This window comes from Heptranchias perlo, chromosome 30 (genome assembly GCF_035084215.1).
Source record: "Heptranchias perlo isolate sHepPer1 chromosome 30, sHepPer1.hap1, whole genome shotgun sequence".
In the NCBI taxonomy this organism is placed as follows: domain Eukaryota; kingdom Metazoa; phylum Chordata; class Chondrichthyes; order Hexanchiformes; family Hexanchidae; genus Heptranchias; species Heptranchias perlo.
The window spans coordinates 12,075,993-12,093,833 of NC_090354.1; the positions used below are offsets into that span (position 1 = coordinate 12,075,993).

The 17,841-nt window shown below is 42.3% G+C and overlaps 1 protein-coding gene across 1 annotated transcript in view; it reads right to left on the reverse strand.

Annotated features, from left to right (window-relative positions):
• becn1 (beclin 1, autophagy related) overlaps positions 1–17,841 on the reverse strand; it is a 29,288-nt gene that overhangs the window by 5,723 nt on the left and 5,724 nt on the right. The window contains exons 4-11 of the mRNA XM_067968907.1: positions 17,464–17,522; positions 16,077–16,167; positions 13,952–14,088; positions 13,449–13,643; positions 12,389–12,535; positions 6,574–6,723; positions 3,818–3,878; positions 2,513–2,655 (exon numbers count right to left, since the gene is read on the reverse strand). Of these exons, the coding sequence (XP_067825008.1) occupies positions 2,513–2,655; positions 3,818–3,878; positions 6,574–6,723; positions 12,389–12,535; positions 13,449–13,643; positions 13,952–14,088; positions 16,077–16,167; positions 17,464–17,522 (983 nt within the window). The remainder of the gene's footprint in view (positions 1–2,512; positions 2,656–3,817; positions 3,879–6,573; positions 6,724–12,388; positions 12,536–13,448; positions 13,644–13,951; positions 14,089–16,076; positions 16,168–17,463; positions 17,523–17,841) is intronic.

Below are 17,841 nucleotides of genomic sequence, written 5' to 3' on the forward strand. Positions count from 1 at the left end.
TTGATGAAGCAGCTGAAGATGGTTGGGCCGAGGACACTGCCCTGAGGAACTCCTGCAGCAGCGTCCTGGGGCTGAGATGATTGGCCTCCAACAACCACTATCGTCCTTTTTGCTAGGTATGACTCCAGCCACTGGAGAGTTTTCCCCCTGATTCCCATTGACTTCAATTTTACTAGGGCTCCTTGGTGCCACACTCATCAAATGCTGCCTTGATGTCAAGGGCAGTCACTCACCTCACCTCTGGAATTCAGCTCTTTTGTCCATGTTTGGACCAAGGCTGTATTGAGATCTGGAGCTGAGTAGTCCTGGCAGAACCCAAACTGAGCATCGGTGAGCAGGTTATTGATGAGTAAGTGACGCTTGATAGCAATGTCGATGACACCTTCCATCACTTTGCTGATGATTGAGAGTAGATTGATGGGGCGGTAATTGGCCGGATTGGATTTGTCCTGCTTTTGGTGGACAGGACATACCTGGGCAATTTTCCACATTGTCGGGTAGATGCCAGTGTTGTAGCTGTATTGGAACAGTTCTGGAGCACAAGTCTTCAGCACTACAGCCAGGATGTTGTCGGGGCCCATAGCCTTTGCTGTATCCAGTGCACTCAGCCGTTTCTTGATATAACGTGGAGTGAATCGAATTGGCTGAAGACTGGCTTCCGTGATGGTGGGGATATCGGGAGGAGACTGAGATGGATCATCCACTCGGCACTTCTGGCTGAAGATGTTTGCAAACGCATCAGCCTTGTCTTTTGCACTCGTGCTGGACTCCGCCATCATTGAGGATGGGGATGTTTACAGAGCCTCCTCCTCCTGTTAGTTGTTTAATTGTCCACCACCATTCACGACTGGATGTGGCAGGACTGCAGAGCTTTGATCTGATCCGTTGGTTGTGGAATCGCTTAGCTCTGTCTATAGCATGTTGCTTCTGCTGTTTGGCATGCATGTAGTCCTGAGTTGTAGCTTCACCAGGTTGGCTCCTCATTTTTTTTTTAGGTACGCCTGGTGCTGCTCATGGCATGCTCTTCTACACTCCTCATTGAACCAAGTTTGATCCCCTGGCTTGTTGGTTATGGTAGAGTGAGGAATATGCCAGGCCAAGAGGTTACAGATTGTGCTGGAATACAATTCTGCTGCTGCTGATGGCCCACAGCACCTCATGGATGCCGAGTTTTGAGCTGCTAGATCTGTTCTGAATCTATACCATTTAGCACAGTGGTAGTGCCACACAACACGTTGGATGGTATCCTCAGGGCAAAAACGGGACTTCGTCTCCACGAGGACTGTGCGGTGGTCACTCCTACCAATACTGTCATGGACAGATGCATTTGCGACAGGTAGATTGGTGAGGACGAGGTCAAGTAAGTTTTTCCCCTCGTGTTGGTTTGCTCACCTGCCGCAGGCCCAGTCTGGCAGCTATGCCCTTCAGGACTCGGCCAGCTTGGTCAGTAGTGGTGCTACCAAGCCACTCTTGGTGATGGGGTGATGGACATTGAAGTCCCCCACCCAGAGTACATTCTGTGCCCTTGCTACCCTCAGTGCTTCCTCCAAGTGGTGTTCAACATGGAGGAAGACTGATTCATCAGCTAAGGGAGGGCAGTAGGTGGTAATCAGCAGGAGGTTTCCTTGCCCATATTTGACCTGATTCCATGAGATTTCATGGGGTCCAGAGTCAATGTTGAGGACTCCCAGGGCCACTCCCACCTCTGGTCGGTCTGTCCTGCTGGTGGGACAGGACATACCCAGGGATGGTGATGGTGATGGAAGAGTCTGGGACGTTGGCTGAAAGGTATGATTCTGTGAGTATGGCAATGTCAGGCTGTTGCTTGACTAGTCTGTGGGACAGCTCTCCCAATTTTGGCACAAGTCCCCAGATGTTAGCGAGCAGGACTTTGCAGGGTCAACTGGGCTTGGTTTGCGGTGCCTAGTGGTCCGTCCGGTTTTATTCTTATTATGACTTTTTTTAAGCAAGATTTTACAACTGAGTGGCTTGCTAGGCCATAGACCATCAGCATGCTGGTTCGCTGTCCATGATATAGCTGAAATACAACTTAAAATAAATTGCTATTTACAGCACTCAATAGAGGCATCACAGAAAGGATTACACAAGCAGGAATTATAGAAGCTAAGGAGGAGCCCCTGCAGAGTATTTGTTTGGAATCATTCCCATCAGTTTTTGGTTTCTTGAGGGACAGAAGTTGTTTTAAAAAAAACACACACTGGCAGGCACAATCTAGGATCAATCTCTTCCAAGTGCATAGACAATGACTGACTGGATATGCAGCAAAGGACTTGTGTGTCTGCTCTGTTCCAGATGTTGTTGCCCAAAATGGAGATGCATAACTCATCAATTAAATACCAATTTCTAAAAAATATTTTTAAAAATAAATATACTCAGTTCAAATATGAATACACATTTGCCATTGAGTCACCTTTTCCTTTGAACAGAAATGTTCCACTGTTCTTATATTAAATGGGATTAGGTTTAATTAGTTAAACAATCTACTTAGTACCTGTATGGTAAGCAGAAGCCAGTGTCACCTTTTTCAACCTCTTCTTTAAATTGTTGAACACAATCCAGAAAAGCCACCATAGCATGATCAAATTTGTTATCCCAGAAGAATCGCAATCCGCCAGAGCAATATAAGGGCAGCTCCTACAACAGCAAGTTAAAAAGGTGAAAAATTTTAAAATACATGTTTTTAAATAAAAAACACACTACTGCACTTTGCTTCTGATATCTTGCTTATTTGATGGTAAACTCCCTCTATTATTCTCCCATTCCCGGAACCAACTGCAACCGAGAATGTGGATAATGCTGGTTTGAACAGACTATTGGGAGATGGAAGAAGAGCCCATGGATTACTCTTCCTCCCTGTGGGGAAGCATCTGATCTCCATTAAGTTCCTTCTCACAATGGCACGGCTAAAACTGGGAAGTCAGTCGGAAAAAAAAAATCAAACTTGCATTCCACCATTGCAAGGTACCGTACATGGGCCCATTGTGATACGTTACCATGACGGCACTACTATCCTGTTTTTAATCATTCGTCATACATTTAACCAACAGAAAACTAACAGGAAAGGGCATCACATTAACTAATTCACGTAAAACTAACATTTAAGAAAACGGGCAAATGCAATATGTGCATTTAAAAGACTCCCAAAAGAAATGAAGTTATGCTCTTCTTGAATATTTGTACATCGACCTGGCAAGACATTCTTATCCTAAGGATGAACCCTGTTGGTTTATTATATATGTCTATAAAAGGCATGTCAGTAGTGGGGAATAGAACATTTTCCATTTTTAGATCTAATGTCCAGATAAGGCAGTCCTAGATCATGTGCAGCATAGATTAGCAGGCTAAAACAAATTTTTCCCCCCCAATTAGATACCTTAATCGCAACCTTAGAAAATATACACACCAACTCGCCCTTGTGGCTTCTCTGAACAAGGCAGCCAATTAATGCTAAACAATGGGCACTGTGGACTTTGGTCTAATAGAAATGGGCTGAGATTGCCTCCAGTTCACTTAACTTACAGTCATTGGCTTTCATCCCATCATTCTGGACTGGATCTTAACCTAAGTCTCAAGAGAAAAGACAGTCTCTAATCCTTTTTTCTCCCCATTACAAAAATTTTCACTCCTATCTTTTTCTGAAAGCTATTTCATAAACTGCACATTTTTCCATTTAAAATTTAAGCTTTTAAATTCAAATTTACTGGCAGAAAATTGTACTGAACAATCTTGCAATGCAACCATTTTTCTGTTGTTAACAAAAAAAATGAAAAGGTTATTTTACTACTGCAGTACAGACCTTGGCTCTGTCTGTAAGTGATTCCAAGTATGAGTGATTTCCATAAGGGACAAGACGATACCTATAAAATGGAGAAACATTTTGCATAAAGTTATGTGTATTTACTCAAAATTAAAATATTCTTCATTTTCAGGCATTCTCCACACACCATTGGGGTGAACTGGATTGATGGGGAAAGTTATGGCAGAATGATCTCTCTTTTGACATCAAGACATATGGGAATGTCACCAACATGACCCTCCCACTCCCATGTGATAAACAAGGCTGCACAGACCTTGGGAGTGTCAGATAATTTTTCCCCACTGAATAAATAATTATTACCTAGTGTGTTACACCATCCTCCTCCAACGCTTCACCTCCGTTGTCCAGCTGAGAGGGACTGCCCTTGTCTACTTTCACTCTTACTTATCCAGTCGTAGCTAGAGAATCTCCTGCAGTGGCTTCTCTTCCTGCCTCCGTATCATTACATCTGGACTCCCCCAAGGATCTATCTATGGCACTCCTATTTCTCATCTACATGTCGTTCAGCAACATCGTCCGAAAATACGAAGTCAGATTCCACACATACGCTGATGACACCCAGCTCTACCTCACCACCGCCTCTAATTTCAGACATCCAATCCTGGATGAGCCAAAATATCCTCCAATTAAACATTGGGAAGAACTAGGCCATTGTCTTTGGCCCCCACCACAAACTCCATTTCCTAGCCACCGATTCCATCCCCCTCCATGGCCAGTGTCTCAGGCTGAACCAATCTGTTCGTAACCTCGACATCCTATTTGACCCGGAGCTGAGCTTCTAACCCAATATCCTCTCCATCACAAAGACCTCCTACTTACACCTCCATAATATCACCTATCTCCGCCCCAGACTCATCCCATCTGCTGCTGAAATCCTCGACCATGCTTTTGTTACCTCCAGACTTAACTATTCCAATGCTCTCCTGGCCAGCCTACCATCTTCCACCCTCCATAAACTTAAGCTCATCCAAAACTCTGCTGCCCCTATCCTAACTCGCATTAAGTCCCGTTCACCCATCACCCCTGCTCTCACCAACCTACATTGGCTCCCAGTCCACCAATGCCTCGATTTTAAAAATTCGCATTCTCATGTTCAAATCTCTCCATGGCCTTACCCCTCCCTTTATCTAACCTCCTCCAGCCCTACCGCCCTCCAAGATACCTCTTTAACCAAGCTTTTGGTCACCTGTCCTAATGTCTCCTTTGGTTCAGTGCCAGTTTCTGTCTGATTATGCTCCTGTGAAGTGCCTTGGGATGTTTTACTATGTTAAAGGCGCTATATAAATGCATGATGTTGTTGTTGTAGTAGTAGTAGTAGTAGTAGTATTCCTGCCTTCTATCTCATTTGATACTATATGTTTGTTTTTCTTCGTTTGTCAAAACCAAGTCATATTTTCAAGAATCAGCTCAAATCATTGCAAGAATCAGCTCAAAGCACTGCAAGAAATGGTCAAGAGTATTCACCACAGCTGAAGGCCATGAGAAATTTTCTCTATTGCCTTTCTTCGAGAGATAAAACTAATCATTCCATCACCTACTTAGATTTTTCAGTGCACCAGTTGGGATAACTTGCAGCACTTCTCTGCAATGTTAGAGTAAATAAATAAGAATAATAATCCGCAGCGCCACCGTCATCACCCAGTATCGCTTCAGCCCTGCCTTGCTCAGTGCCACTAGCCACTTCAGCATGACCCTGACTAGCACCAAGAATAACTGGCTGAGACTTATTGGCCTGGGCTTTCCATTCCCCAGCCCCACTGTTTTCAGCAGATCTGGTTTGGTCAAAGGCAGAAAGCAGTTTGGGGACACTCTATGTTACCACCTGCTGCTGATTTCAGTGGCAGATCTGCTCTAGAGCAACTATGTGGGCGGGTATGCAGTAAAGACATGCAAATCAGGAAAACATGGCCTCCGCCAAGTTTCCTGCTCTTTTGAACACTCAATGCAGGGACTACCAGTCAGGCCCCAGTGTTCAGAGGTCAGTTGAGGGAACACAAGGGAATAAACTTGGAGGGCCTTTGTAAGCGCTCTCCGAGCACGGCTCTGCACAGGCTCCATCAAGCAAAAGAACTTTTGCAGCAAAATATGTTATTGGGCCGAATGCCAGCCACCTCTATCTTCCTGCCGCGGGCCCCAGGCCTGACACCAAGACTTTGACCCCCTACCATAGTGGCACGACTCCCCAGGGGCCAGGGAGTTCACCTCCCATATGTTAATGACCCCAGAGCCAGGGGGCATCTCAAGAACAGATAGAAGCCCTGCTCTGCCAGAGGGGTGCTCCAATCAAGCCTAAAGAAGCCGACCTAGAGATGGTGAAAGGATGGAATCACCAACATATTCCAGGTAAACGCTAAATATATTATTAATTACCAGCCTTGGATTAGTAAATCCTTAGTTCCCTAATTACATCAAACATTGGTTAAGCAAAAATAATCATATAAATAGGAGGGAATATTAATATCTTTTAATAAATTTTTTTAAAAAGTGTACCAAGATTTAGTTATCCTTGCTCCCCAATTTTCTTACTTCATACTTGAAATTCTTCTTTATTAGGAATTAGACCAATTTTATTCTCAATTGCTTCAATAATATTAAAAAGTACAACATTTTTATTAATTGTTCATTTGGCACTTAAGATCTTAATCAAATTAGGTTTCACTTCAAAAATTCATCATTACACATTTTACAATTCTCACAAACCAAATGCAGTTGTCAGGTACAATTACACTGCACACCTTTGAAATCGGAGTTCCATCTTATTGGCCAGTGAGTGCAGTAGTAGCACAGTCTGCCCCCATGCTGCATTAATCTCATTCCACTCCACAGGAACACTGGGTAGACGCCCTAGTCTGAAGTTATTGATGGTTCCAAATTGTCCGCTGTGCCTGAAATTCATATTGCCCAGTAATAAAAAATAACCACAATAAGGTAACACAGAAATACATACATAATGCTGATTAGATTAGAAGCTGGGCTAATCATAAGGCCATAAAACATAAATTAGATGAAGGATGTGAAAATTTTTGATAAAATTTTCTGATTTAAAAAAACACAATACGAATGAAAAGATAAATATAACATTTGTGCATGTACACAAAATGTGAATTCTAACATTGTGTCTCATCCAACATCACACGGAACTTACCTACAGTAGAAATAGCCACAAAGACTTTAAAATACTACTAGTCAGTCTCATGTGGCGTTACACACGGGGAGTCAAAATCAAGTGTAGCCTTCAGACGAAGCGCGTTTAAGAGGGTGAGCGAAGATTGGATTGTTTATATTGATACCGGCTGGAACCAATTTACAAGAATCACTTTGCAACCTCCCACGTCAAACATTATAGAAACTACACAATGTGCAACAAAAACGGGGATCATTCCTGTTTCCAATTGTAACATTTCTACGTTATATCTTTCATTTTAATTGTACTGAGGCAAGGACACTGGGATTTTTAAAATGGAAAATCATGGTGCTGTTTGTTAAGTTTTGCTTAGTTCTTTTCACTTGAAAGCCTGCAGACCAAGAACACAATGCTGAATATAGCAGGTTATCATACACAAATTCTCTCCCACTGTTGATGCCTCAGTAACTGTTAGGTTGTCTGTGAGAAAGCAGACCAGACTTTTTGGTGTTATTTTATCAGATGAAGGGAAAACCATGCTTTTATGAAGGGGAGGGTGATCTGTTGTCTACAGCAACTAGCAGTCCCTGGGTGCACGAGACCTGAATGGGGTGTGAACAGCATCATATTCAAGATGCTCCATTGTGCATTTAAATCTGCCTTGATGGACTGCTCGGTTTTCACTGGAAAATACATTTCAGTCCCTTCTATATATCCATCCATAGATAGTTGGGTGTATTGTATGTAAGGTGTCACTTCCGGCGGGAAATGGAAGGGCCATAAAAATGGTTGGGAATCAAGCAGAACAGGTCCCTGACCCATTTCCTACCCCTGCCCACTCCAGTCCTGCTGAAAAAAAAATCGGTAGAGGGAGGGTGGGAACATAAAATCCATGTTCTCATTAATTTGCATATTTCTGAAGTTGCTGATATACACAGATCTTTTATATACTTATTTAGGATTTGTGCATCAATGAAGCAATGGTTAAGAATAGCCCTTTCCAAGCCTTCAGGCTTACAAAATTCAAAACAAAAATAATAGCAAATAAATATATAAATGAAAATAGAACTAAGTTGCCTGGGCTTTGAGAGTCAGATTGCAATGCTTGGGAGCCACAGATTGGACATCCCTGCAGTACTGCATCAGTGAGACCTTATAGGAAAATGGCTAAGATCCTTACAGAAAAAAAAAAAGAGGATTTTATGCCATCATCCTGGATCCAAGTCCAGATCCCAGAGGTGAAATGATCATATTCTGACTGTTACAAATTTTGGGTCTGCCTTAGATTTCGCAAGTTCAGATGTGTTGGTCACTCCTGCAAGTGGTTCCTGCATCTCATGTTCAGGAGTGTGCCCATACTACCCAATAGCTAATCTTACGATGGCATAACAATTGTACCCCCTCGTGATCTGAAATGGATATTGTACTTTTCACTGTGTGCTTCTCCAATCTTTCTGTAGGTGGTCTGAAAACACCAGTGAGATTAGGCCACATACAATTTGTTAAGTTGCTTTACTTACAGACAGGAATTGGACGTGCTGAGTAACTATTATAATCAAAACTCAGTTACTTTAATTAATTTCAAATCCCTTCTGTGAATAAGAAAAATAATAAACAATGCTGCCTTACAATAGGTCAGGAGGCTAATACTTGCTTTTGGACCAGTCTAACATTGAAACAAAGGTTTTCTTTATCTATTGTCATTAGCAAGCCCAACATTTATTGCCCATCCCTAGTTGCACTGAGAAGGTCCCAACGTGGTGGGTTAACTGAGTGGCTTGTCTGGCCACTTCAAAGGGCAGTTAAAAGTCAACCACGTTGGTGTGCAACTGGAGTCACATACAGGCCAGAACATGCAAGGACAGCAGCTTTCCTTCCCTAAAGGACATTAGTGAATCGGTTGGGTTTCCATGGCAATCCGACAGCTTCATGGTCACTTTTACTGATACCAGCTTTTTATTTCTAGATTTTAAAATAAAAAACTGAATTCAAATTCTCAAACTGTCATCGTGGGATTTGAACTCATGTCCTCCAGATTATTAGTCCAGGCTTCTGGATTACAAAGGCTTGGTCAGCAGTCGTCTTACAATAAACATATGAGCAGTACTGAGGGAGTGCTGCACTGTCAGAGGTTCTGTTTTTCAGATGAGAAGTTAAACCAATGTCCTGACTATTAATTATCTCTCAAACACCTCTAACACATTCATCAGGCGCACTCAGAAGACAGTCCAGAATGTCACCCGAGCACAACGCAACGCCATCAACGCTCTCAAGACCAACCGCAACATCGTCATCAAACCAGCGGACAAAGGAGGAACCATCTTCATACAGAACAGAACAGACTATTGCAAAGAAGCATACCGACAACTGGACAACCAGGAACACTACAGACGGTTACCCGCAGATCCGACCAAAGAACACACCCACCAGCTCAACAAACTGATCAAGGCCTTCGATCCAGACCTTCAAAGCATCCTACACACTCTCATCCCACGTACTCCCCACGTGGGAAACTTCTACTGCCTCCCAAAGATACACAAAGCCAACACACTCGGACGTCCTATCGTATCAGGCGACGGAACCCTGTGTGAGAACCTCTCTGGATACATCGAGGGCATCCTGAAACCCATCGTAAAGGGAACCCCCAGCTTCTGTCGCGACACTACAGACTTCCTACAAAAACTCAGTACCCACGGACCAGTTGAACCAGGAACACTTCTCACCACGATGGACGTCTCGGCACTCTACACTAGTATCCCCCACGATGACGGCATCGCTGCGACAGCATCAATATTCAACACCTACAACAGCCAATCTCCAGACGCCATCCTACAACTCATCCGCTTCATCCTGGATCACAATGTCTTCACCTTCGATAACCAGTTCTTTACCCAAACACACGGAACAGCCATGGGGACCAAATTTGCACCCCAATACGCCAACATTTTCATGCACAAGTTCAAGCAGGACTTCTTTACTGCACAGGACCTCCAACCAACGCTATACACCAGATACATCGACGACATTTTCTTTCTATGGACCCATGGCGAAGAATCACTAAAGAGACTACACGATAACATCAACAAGTTCCATCCCACCATCAAGCTCACCATGGACTACTCCTCAGAATCAGTTTCTTTCTTGGACACACAAATCTCCATCAAAGACGGGTACCTCGGCACCTCACTCTACCGCAAGCCCACGGACAACCTCACGATGCTCCACTTTTCCAGCTTCCACCCTAACCACATCAAAGAGGCCATCCCCTATGGACAGGCCCTGCGAATACACAGGGTCTGCTCAGATGAGGAGGAACGCGATGGACACCTACAGACGCTGAAAGACGCCTTGGTAAGAACGGGATATGACGCTCGACTCATTGATCAACAGTTCCGACGGGCCACAGCGAAAAATCGCATATACCTCCTCAGAAGACTAACACGGGACGCAACCAACAGAGTACCCTTCGTCGTCCAGTACTTCCCCGGAGCGGAGAAACTACGCCATGTTCTCCGCAGCCTTCAACATGTCATCAATGACGACGAACACCTCGCTATGGCCATCCCCACGCCTCCACTACTCGCCTTCAAACAGCCACCCAACCTCAAACAGACCATCGTTCGCAGCAAATTACCCAGCCTTCAGGAGAACAGCGTCCACGACACCACACAACCCTGCCACGGTAACCTCTGCAAGACATGCCAGATCATCGACACAGATACCACCATCACACGAGAGGACACCACCCACCAGGTGCATGGTTCATACTCCTGTGACTCGGCCAACGTTGTCTACCTCATACGTTGCAGGAAAGGATGCCCCGGAGCACGGTACATTGGCGAGACCATGCAGACGCTGCGACAACGGATGAACGGACACCGCACAACAATCGCCAGACAGGAGGGTTCCCTCCCAGTCGGGGAACACTTCAGCAGTCAGGGACATTCAGCCACCGACCTTTGGGTAAGCGTACTTCAAGGCGGCCTTCGAGACACATGACAACGCAAAATCGTCGAGCAGAAATTGATAGCCAAGTTCCGCACCCATGAGGACGGCCTCAACCGGGATCTTGGGTTCATGTCACGCTACACGTAACCCCACCAGCGAACAAAAGCTATCTGTTTTTAATATAACGGGTCATTTGCTGGCTTTCTCTGCCTTCCGGATGTTTCTGCCTCTCTCTCTTTTTTATTCTGTTTGTTTTTTTTTGTTGACTGTATATTCGGGGGCTCTGTAGGTAACACCTCTCTGTCTGAACACTGTGATTGCCTTGGCAACGGGCAGTTGCAAAGACTATCTGTAATCACCATGTATTGTTCTGTGATTTATAAATGCGTAGGCTTCGAGGAGTTCCTGACATTTACCTGAGGAAGGAGGAAGCCTCCGAAAGCTTGTAAATTTCAAATAAAATCGTTGGACTATAACTTGGTGTTGTAAAATTGTTTACACCTCTAAAATAGATTACCTGGTCAAAAATATTTCATTGGCTGTGAAGCGTTTTGGGGATATCCCGAGGATGTGAAAGGCACGATACAAATTGCAAGTTCCTTTTTCATCTTTCTTTAACTGCCTATGCCTTTCTCTCAGCATATTATCCCGAATAACTGACCATGAAGGCGTTTCTCTCCTTGTTACTTCTGACCATAGGAAGTGGATGGACTGACCATCTGACTTCTTCCCTATTCAATAATTCACCTCTAGGCCCAGCAATAAAACTAGCTACCTTGCTCCCCATCCCCATGCCCCCCAAAGCATGGATTCTCATCAATCACCTCATGGTGGGTTCAAATGAGCAAGTCATCGTAACAATGTGCAAGATTTCATAGGATGCCTGAGACGAGATAATAAATTAACCACTGACTCCAGTCATTGTGTAAACACATCTTTAATGTCTGGTTTATTAACAGATAAACTACTCTGTGTCACAGTGGCCACAACATATGACTGCAAGGAGAACTTTAAATTTGTGTGAACCTTCTTTAATTTAAAACACGGCACTTAAATGTAACTCTTTTCCAAATCATTTGTGGAAAAATGGTCAAAAAGATTCCTGAACCATGATACTAATCTACTACAGCACCTTGTTTATGTATACATATTAAAAACCAGATTCCTCTCCTGCCCCAATGTTCCACAGTTCTTGGATGATCATTGAGTGAACAGAAACAAACATATAAAGACAGAACCAAGTCAACAATGAAGTGTGATCTGCAGTCCTGTCAAAGCAACAGAGACTACTATTTCTCCTTGCACGCCACTAGTGCGTCAATGTGGACTCACCTGATTTGTAAGTTCAAGTCATTTAATTGGTTAGAATGCAGTCCCTGAACACATTGGCCCAAGCACAGGAAGTGCACTGATGACAACGGCACAATCTAAACTCATTATCAGTCTAGTAAATACAGATAAAGCTGAATAGTTCTTACCATATGTGGAAGGTAGCATTGAAAACGTTAGTTTTCTTGAGTTTGTCAAGCTGGATCTGAGCATATCGCATTTGGTTGTCGACACTCTTTAACTCATCATCAAGCTCCAGTTGCAGTCTCTTGAATTCAGAGTACTCCCTCTGGTACCTTTTACATAAACAAAATATTGTGCTAACTGCACAAGCTTGGAATAGGTCACATTCATGCCTTTCTTTCAAGTTCTTGGAAACTTTTCGTCATATGTAAACAATGACGAAGTTTTAGTGTAACAGATCTCTTGCATCTGGTTATAGTTTATCGCAGGGTGCCAAAAACTCAAGTGTTTTCACTAATTTGAAATGAATGATTTTGTTCTGTGGTGCTAAACCTAGATTTCAGGCTAGAACAAAAAAAAAGCCTCAGTAGTGAGATAATGCTGAGATTCTTCAGTATTTATGTACCTAATGCAATGTGATAAAAATAAGTCAATTTCTGTAAGCCTTTCTGAAAGAATCCATCTTTAGCTAACTGTATATGCACTTATATAAAAGACTAGAAATTTAGGTCACTCTTTGGGAGCTGAAAGTAACAGAAACGTCTTCTACACAAAACACTATGATGGATAGTAGCAACTAACACTGGGGAGGACATGGATTTGTTGCTGGCCTGGTCCTTCACTCAGCCTCCCAGTTTCCTGCTTCCTTTTGTCAAGCTTCTTTGTCCCTGTCTATGCAACAGTGGCAGTGCCTAGAAGACAGCATACATTAAATGTCCTGTTTTCTGGAGAGCCACAGTGACTAACTGTGGGGGGGGATCTTATACATGGATCAGAATTTATTTCAAGTTTTTTTTGGCTGGGAACTGGGGTGGGTGGTCATTGTTTAAGTGGGTCACCTGGGGGCAAGCATACAACTCCTTTTTCTCCCACTGTAGCACTAGGTTTAGGTACGAGAATATAAAAACCTTGTGACAAAAGGACTGTTTCATGTACTCTCTATTCATGAGGAAGTAAAGAACATCATGCACCATCAGTTATAAAGGATACTTTGTTGTACTCTTGCATTAAAACGGGTCTACTCACTGGGCTTCGTCTTGATTGAGTCTATCTGTCTCTGCTCTAACCGTGGCCAAATCATCTGCTACCTTCTTCCGTTTCACCTCCACATTTTCAAGTTCCTGGATTAGAAGGTCCTCTTCAGAATTAAGTGCTTTTAGCTCTTCCAGCAGTTGCTCTTCATCTTCCTCATTCATTTGTTCAAGTATCTCTAAACAGTTCCTGAATCAAGAACATATAAACACTTAATCACACTTTCTAGTCAGGAAGCATTACGTTTCACTAAAAACCTGACATAACCGTGCAACTATCTTTAGAAATTTAGTTTTGACAAAGTTATTCTAAGACATTAAAAACACACTATAGCATGATTTTCTTGGGTATGTTTAACTGCATCACAACATTGTCTGGAATTTTATAATCTTGGTTGTGCTGATGGAGGTCTTACGTTTATTCTCCAATTGGAATTGACCTGGATAATAAACCATGTATAATTTTGGGCTATAATAAAAGTTGCATTAATAACCTACTTGTAATTCTGGCATTCGTTTTCTGTGACATTCAGTTGTTGGTCTAGCTGATCAAGCAACGTATCTGTACATTCCTCACACAGAGGGTGGTCTACATCTGTCTGTCCAGACATGATATCAAACAGATCACTAGTCACCTATTTAAAAACAAGTACCCACAGAATTCAATAACATATATGATATAAATGTTGTGTATAGCACATATTTCCTGTGTCACAATTAGTCCTATAATAATGTTGATTTGACAGAACGGAATTCAACTTATTCAGTCTCCATGAGTCAGTAACCTTGATAACACATTGTGCCTCTGATATTGCTCCCACCTTGTCCAAGCATTGGACAGGCAGAAAGCAACAGGGCACTCCACCTGTCCAGGCCAAGATGTTACAAAATTCAGGTCAGGTCATTAAAGTGACCCAGTTGCGCACCCCAACCCCCCCCCCCCCCCCGGCTTTCTGACTGTTGTTGGAGAACAGCTGCCAGATGGCCTCCAGACCCAAATTCCAATGGGTCCTAGGAGACCAGACACAAGGCCCACTGCCAGCTTCTTTGGGGGAGCAATGTAAATGGACACCCCAGTATGCAAAAGCAGGATATTGAGGCAGAAGGGCCAGGAAGCCTCCCCAATCTCATTGATAGGCCAACATTGGCCTGGTACCTATTGCAAGTATAGCCTCTATCCCACCCCTTAAATGAAAGCCCTAGAAATCTTAGGACAATGCTGCCTCCACCCAGTTTTCCTCTCTTTTAGCACCTTAGAAATAAGCGTCCCTCAGTAGTACAAAGAGTAATATCGGAGCTATTGTGCATTTCATGACAACACTACCATGATGGCGTGTCCTCAGCCTCACCATCAGCAAGGCCACAGGACATCTCCTGGTATATAAAAAGTCTTGTGTACATTGATCATATTTCAACTGAACAACAATTGTTTTAAAAAAAAATTAAAGAGAAGGAACATCCATTATCTCCAGCTGCTTTTTCTGATCTCGACAGCTTGGCCCCCAACCCCCCCCCCCCCCCCCATGACCAGGAAGTGGGATTTACAACTTTTCTTTTTAAAAGGTTGTTCAGTTGAAGTGTGATGTGAGAGGTGTTATACCACGTAACACACAATGGCTCCAATATTGCTCTCTATAGCATTTGGAGAATGCTCATTTCCAGAGAAACTTCCCTCAGCAATTATCCACTAGACTGACTTGGGATGTGCCTATTTAGATCACTTCCCTAGAGGACCTGAGCAGTGGTCCTAAAGAGGAAGGTGAGGTTACACAGCTCCATCTTGGTGGCTAAACATCACAATCACGCTCAGACCCCAGAGTACCTGTTAGCAAGCCATGGGAAATCAGCCTGAAGAATAAATAGATTCCCTTTTGGACTATGGGCTACTGTTCAATTTTGAACAATGTTTCTACAATCTAAAATGCTCAAAGATTAATACCTTTTGAAATCAATAAAACAATACTGAGGGTCTTGTCTGAATATTTTTATGTTATAAATCGATTTAAATAAAAGTAAGTTGTTCTGAAAAGTATCCACGATATAGTGAAAGTCTTGAGTGTAATGCGCACTTCCTGCAAGTGTCACTTATTTCACTTCACCATCAGCAACGCCATGGGAGAACTGCCAATATTTATTATACTAGCCCCCCCCTATGACTGTGATCTCTTCCAGCCCTACAACCCTCTGAGATCTCTGCACTCCTCCAATTCTGGCCTCTTGTACATCCCCAATTTTAATTGCTCCACCATTGGCGGTCGTGCTTTCAGCTGCCTAGGACCTAAGCTCTGGAATTCCCTTCCTAAACCTCTCCACGTCTCTCTCCTTTAAGTCACTCCCTAAAACCTGCCTCTTTGACCAGGCTTTTGGTCATCTGTCTTAATATCTCCTTATGTGTCAAATTTTGTTTGATAACGCTCCGGTGAAGCGCTTGGGATATTTTACTACATTAAAGGCACTATATAAATGCAAGTTATTGTTGTTATGTACTTGGTTTCACTTACAGTAAGCAGTCTTTCCTTGTAAAACCCATTATAAAAAATACAATTTAAAAATATTAACTGTATAAAAGTAAGTGAACATAAATAAATATATATCAATCAGACCAAATAAAGTACAAACCTACCTTGAGTCTTCGGCTTAGGTTTTCCATTGTGCCACCATCAGAAGCCTCTCCAATTAGAGTAAAGCTATTGGCACTTTCTGTGGATAACATTCTACAAAAGATTAAAGAACTGTAACAATTCTCCAAAGGATCACAGAGCTCAGGAAAACATATCTGCTATTTTAAGTTACAGAAATATGATGCAGTTCCACTAACTGAGGAAAACAAACATATAGCTATCCATTGTTTTCATCTAAAATATTGACAACGCAATAAAGAAATATTTTACTAAATTCACCAGTTAGTTAATTAAGATCTTTGGAGAAAAGTGTTAAATATTGAAAACAATTAGAAGCCTGTTTTAGGATTTGAAATTACAATTTTCCATCTATTTGACAATATTAAATAATTTCATAAATTCATTGCAAACTATTACAAGAAAATCTACAGACACTTACATAGAAAGCAGGCTTTCTCTATAGTGCATAGTTAGAGGAAATAATAGGAAGGGAGAGGTAATTTTTTCCATTCTCCCCCTCCCTCTCATGGCGAGATAAAGTTACAGAATATATACAGTTTGCTGTCATAACAGATATTGTACTTCAAAGTAATTTTTTGTATGTGAAGTACTTTGAGATGCAAGAGACAGGATAAGGCATTGTGTAAATGTAAGTTCATGGGGCGATGTATGTCAACAGGCTAGTCAACAGCAGAAGGCATCACAGCGGAGCTATATCCTGTCTTCAGCCCATTTTTAAACATATTCCCACTTCCACCAGAGTTCACTGGTTTACAATTATAAGTAGGCACTCCTACCTTATCCCAAGGCTGCTGTGACTAATTATAGCATCCTTATTGGCACCTTGCACAAGATCAGCAAAGGTATCAAACCTGGGACCTTTCTGGCCTATACAGCTCAGCACCACAACATGTAATACATTTATTCATTAAGACATATGGGGCATCCTGGAAGTAAGGATTATCCACAACAAATGCCAATCAAAATGCTAATAGTTTGAAAAGTCACTATTTTACCACATTGCAGAGTAATGTACAACACCAATTTGCTCAATTTATTTTTCTTCTCCAAGACGCCATTCTTTGACCAAGACTGGCTTGAGGCCACACGAATGCTGTTCTTAAGCCAGGAGCAAGGAGTGTTCAAGAGCAAGCCCAATGACTTGCCCTCTGATTTTCCCTCCCTACTTGTGAAGAAGTGCAAAGCTGCCACTCGATATCACGTGGCAGTTGTGGAGATTCTATCATTTTATGGCACAGCACATGGAGCACAAATTCACTCCATCAGCAATGCCAGTTTATTAATATTTTAATTGCCCTTTATAAAACCAAAAGAATAGTTTGCCAGGTTATAACTTTATTTTAAAAAAATGAAATTGTGTGTCCTTACCGAGCTGGAGGAATGTATTTTCTAGACACGCCATCCGGCTTGTTTTCTATACAAGTTTCCTGGGGAAAAAAAGCATTTTAAATGAAATGAGATCAAAATGAAGATCAACTGTATGTTTTTTTTGAAAGAATTTTTTAAGAAAAATTGTATTTAGTGGAACTGACATTATAAAATTAGGTATATGTAGAAGAAATGTCCTAAATTGTTGGAGAAAAATAAGTGTATTTATATCCCTCCTTATCACAACTCTCAAACATCCCAAAGCACTTCACAAAATGAATTACTTTGAAATGCAGTCAGTGTCATGTGGGTGAACCAATTTACACATATTGAAATTCCACAAAACAAAACTGGATGACTGTCTCATTAATCTGTTAT